The sequence below is a fragment of the Arachis ipaensis genome, chromosome B07, assembly GCF_000816755.2.
Source record: "Arachis ipaensis cultivar K30076 chromosome B07, Araip1.1, whole genome shotgun sequence".
NCBI lineage: Eukaryota > Viridiplantae > Streptophyta > Magnoliopsida > Fabales > Fabaceae > Arachis > Arachis ipaensis.
This window is the reverse complement of record NC_029791.2, coordinates 125287279-125290390: the sequence shown is the minus strand read 5'-3', so window position 1 is coordinate 125290390 and position 3112 is coordinate 125287279. Positions and strand designations below refer to the sequence as shown.

At 36.2% G+C, this 3112-nt stretch overlaps 1 protein-coding gene across 2 annotated transcripts; it reads right to left on the bottom strand.

Moving 5' to 3' along the window:
• On the bottom strand, window positions 395-2666 carry LOC107606341 (inositol transporter 4). 2 transcript variants are annotated; one of them, XR_001612652.2, is made up of 3 exons: window positions 2058-2666; window positions 1829-1937; window positions 395-1234 (listed from the first exon to the last, which is right to left on the bottom strand). XR_001612652.2 is itself a non-coding variant. In XM_016308394.2 (3 exons), the coding sequence occupies exons 2-3, from the start codon at window positions 1924-1926 to the stop codon at window positions 884-886; spliced, it is 453 nt and encodes a 150-aa protein (XP_016163880.1). In that variant the 5' UTR covers window positions 1927-1937; window positions 2058-2665; the 3' UTR covers window positions 395-883. The 2 variants fall into 2 exon arrangements, 1 of the variants encoding a protein (XP_016163880.1); XM_016308394.2 differs by having other exon boundaries at window positions 395-1238; window positions 2058-2665.

The following is a 3112-nucleotide window of genomic DNA, read 5'->3' as shown; positions in this document are numbered from 1 at the left end:
GACCATGCATGCGAAGTGCGTGATCGAGGATAATGATGAGCCTGTGATTCGACCAAATAAGACATTCCTAACTTTGGCAAATGAGACTGGGGGGCCGTCTAACTTGGGATTCTCGTAAAAGGATTTAAGAAACTATATTATAGCAAGGCTCCGAACCAGCAACATGAATGCGGATGTTAGGGAGATAATGAAAATAATTTCTAGCTCATCCTAATACTTTTTAAACGTTTTAAGAATGAAAATTTTGATATAGATATTACTAGAGATCTGCATTGTATACTAGCATATTAATCAAATTAAAAAAAAATAATCTTCTTAGCCTTTCTGCTAAACCAAGGCAATTAAATAATGGCATCACAAGCTTACTATAGCTCCATTGAACAGAACAACAAAAGAATCATGGAAAACAAGCCTTTATTCTTTATTTATAGTACGATCACATCACAATGATAGAGTACAACATGCACCATTCTTGGCATTCCTTATTGACAAATTCCAAAATACAGAAAGAAACTAGAAACAGGACAATCATCAAATCATAATATAACACTGGAGAGTGGTGACCATTAAGCGAAACACAAAAGACTATGCACCTTAATAATTAAGTTCTCCTTTCAATCCAATTCAAATTCAACCCCACCATTGGTGAACTGCAACACCCTCATCTCTCAGCCTTCCATACAAGGCTAAGCACTCCCAATATGCTCTTCGTCTTCGACTACTCTTTCTCTTCCCCTTCTGCCACCACTCATTCTTACACTCCAAGAAGAGTTCATCCACCAAGCACACTGTCCTTTTCTTTATCATCTCCTCTACCACCTCTGCTTCTGCCTTCATCACAACATACTCTGTCCTCGAATTACCATAGTTGTGTTTGTTATTATCAGAAAAACAAAAAAGAGCCGTGGAAGGCATTCAGACCAGAAGTAACCAGAGAAACCGCAAGAGCCGTGGAATTCAAGGCTATTCCAGCGAATTGAACAATGGTAGGGCTGTAATACATGATAGTGTTAATGCCAACAAACTGCTGAGTAACTTGCACTATGATGCCTGCGTAGAGTGCTCTTCGTATAACTTCATTAGCTAATGCACCCTTGAGTTTCTGTCCTAGGTTTTGCCCAATCGAGCCTTCCTCTGCCTTCTCTGTTTCGATGGATTCACGCATCAACTTGATCTCCTCTTCAACTTCGTTGGGGGGATAAATCTTCGACAGAATTTGCTTTGCCTCGTCTTCCTTACTTTGCCAAAAAGAACTAAATTAGTATACATGAAATTGGCACCAATGTAAACTTTTTTGGGGTTAGCAGATGTATGAAATCAGAATTCTTGCTCCACGTGATTGATCATTCTCATGTATTATTAATAAATTATTTGGGATTAATTTTTCAACTTTATATGCTTATATAAGCTCACATGACATCAATAGAGTAGCTAGATATTAAAAATTATGGAATTTTAGTTTAAGTCATAGGATTTGGTAAGCTTTCTAACGTGAGAAAATATGCATTGGAAATTTAAAAAAAATAAGGGCATTTGTTAGCAAACCCTTCACAGCATTGGTTTTCAGGAGACTACTCATGGCCTATAAGATACATAGGAAGAAGTTAACAAACATGAGTTTCATCATAATTATGTATCAGATATTCAAATATCAAACCTTAGCCCTATCCTTGCTATTCAACATAAGAAAGAACAAACCTATATGTGAGTATTTTGTCAGAGACAGCATAAACTTCAGTAGATTAAGAATCATTCAAGACTAATGCATGGAAATTTCAATCTTCACCATCATGGAAACTTTTTTGCTTGGCAATTACATAGTATTTACCTGCCTATACAACCATCTAGGTGACTCAGGGAGGGATAAACATCAATATGAACTGAACCAAAGCAAGAACGCCTGCTACACCGAGCATCCAACGCCATGTTCCAGTAGCCTTAAACAAATCAAATTGAAAGATCGATTAAAAAACATAAATCAATCAAACTACGCAATCTGTTCCTTTTTATCTATCACTGTCAGTTTTTTATTTAAAAAACTGATGTTTGTTGCATACCCTGGTAAATGCCAAGTTGATAAGGTAAGAGAAGAATTGTCCACCAGTGACTAAGAAAGAATTGATGCTGACTAATGCTCCTCTGATCTTAGCAGGGGAGACCTCATATATGTACAGAGGAGCTGTCATGGATGCCATGCCAACTCCCAAACCAACCAAAATTCTCCCAATTAAGATAACCCATGGAGCTGGAGCTGCAGCCATAACTATTGCACCGAGAAAGAACACGACATCAATCATTAAAAGTGTCTTCTTTCTGCCTAGCTTGCCATTAAAAGAGAAGCCAGCGAGGATGGGGATGACGTGCCGAGCTACCTGGGTTCCGGACAGGGGGAAGAGGAAGAAGCGGAAGCGCTAAGAACCTGGGACGGCGGCAGCAAAGAACTTAGGGCTAGGATTTTGCCGATTTTGGTTTGGGACTTTCACTACTTTGCTTCAGAGGGGGCACTAATGATTAGGGGAAGTGAGACTTTTACAGCAAAGCCAAGTAATGAAATGTGCTTCTCATACCCGAAGCAAGAACAGTGTCGTTGTGGTGACAGAAATGGATTCAGCAGCGGAGATTGAATGAAATTGAGAGCAACGTGAGAAGATGAAGAACGATGAAAGAATAATTTTAATTTTTTGTTTTTTTTATATGTTTTTGTTTTGTTGTTTAAATTATTTGAAATTATAAAATTATGATTAATTGAATTCTAAAATTTGATTAATTTAAAGGGATATTTTTGTCTAATCGAATAAAATAAGGATGTTTAAGATTTTTTATAAAATTAAATTAAAAATATTTTTTTATTTTTATTTAATTAAAAGAGTGTTTTAGTAAAAGTGGTGATATAATATATATTTAAAAAAAATTAAATACTAATGTGAAAAATAAATTCCATATAACTTGTTATTAGTTGTCCATATTTTAAACTATCGATACGTATGAATTTATCACAATACCGAAACAAACACAAAAAAAATTAACCCGAATCAGCTACCCTTTGTGCCAATTCAGAGTGTCTTTGCATCTCTCATAATCAAACGAAAGTCAACTCGCCAATTCCAATGCA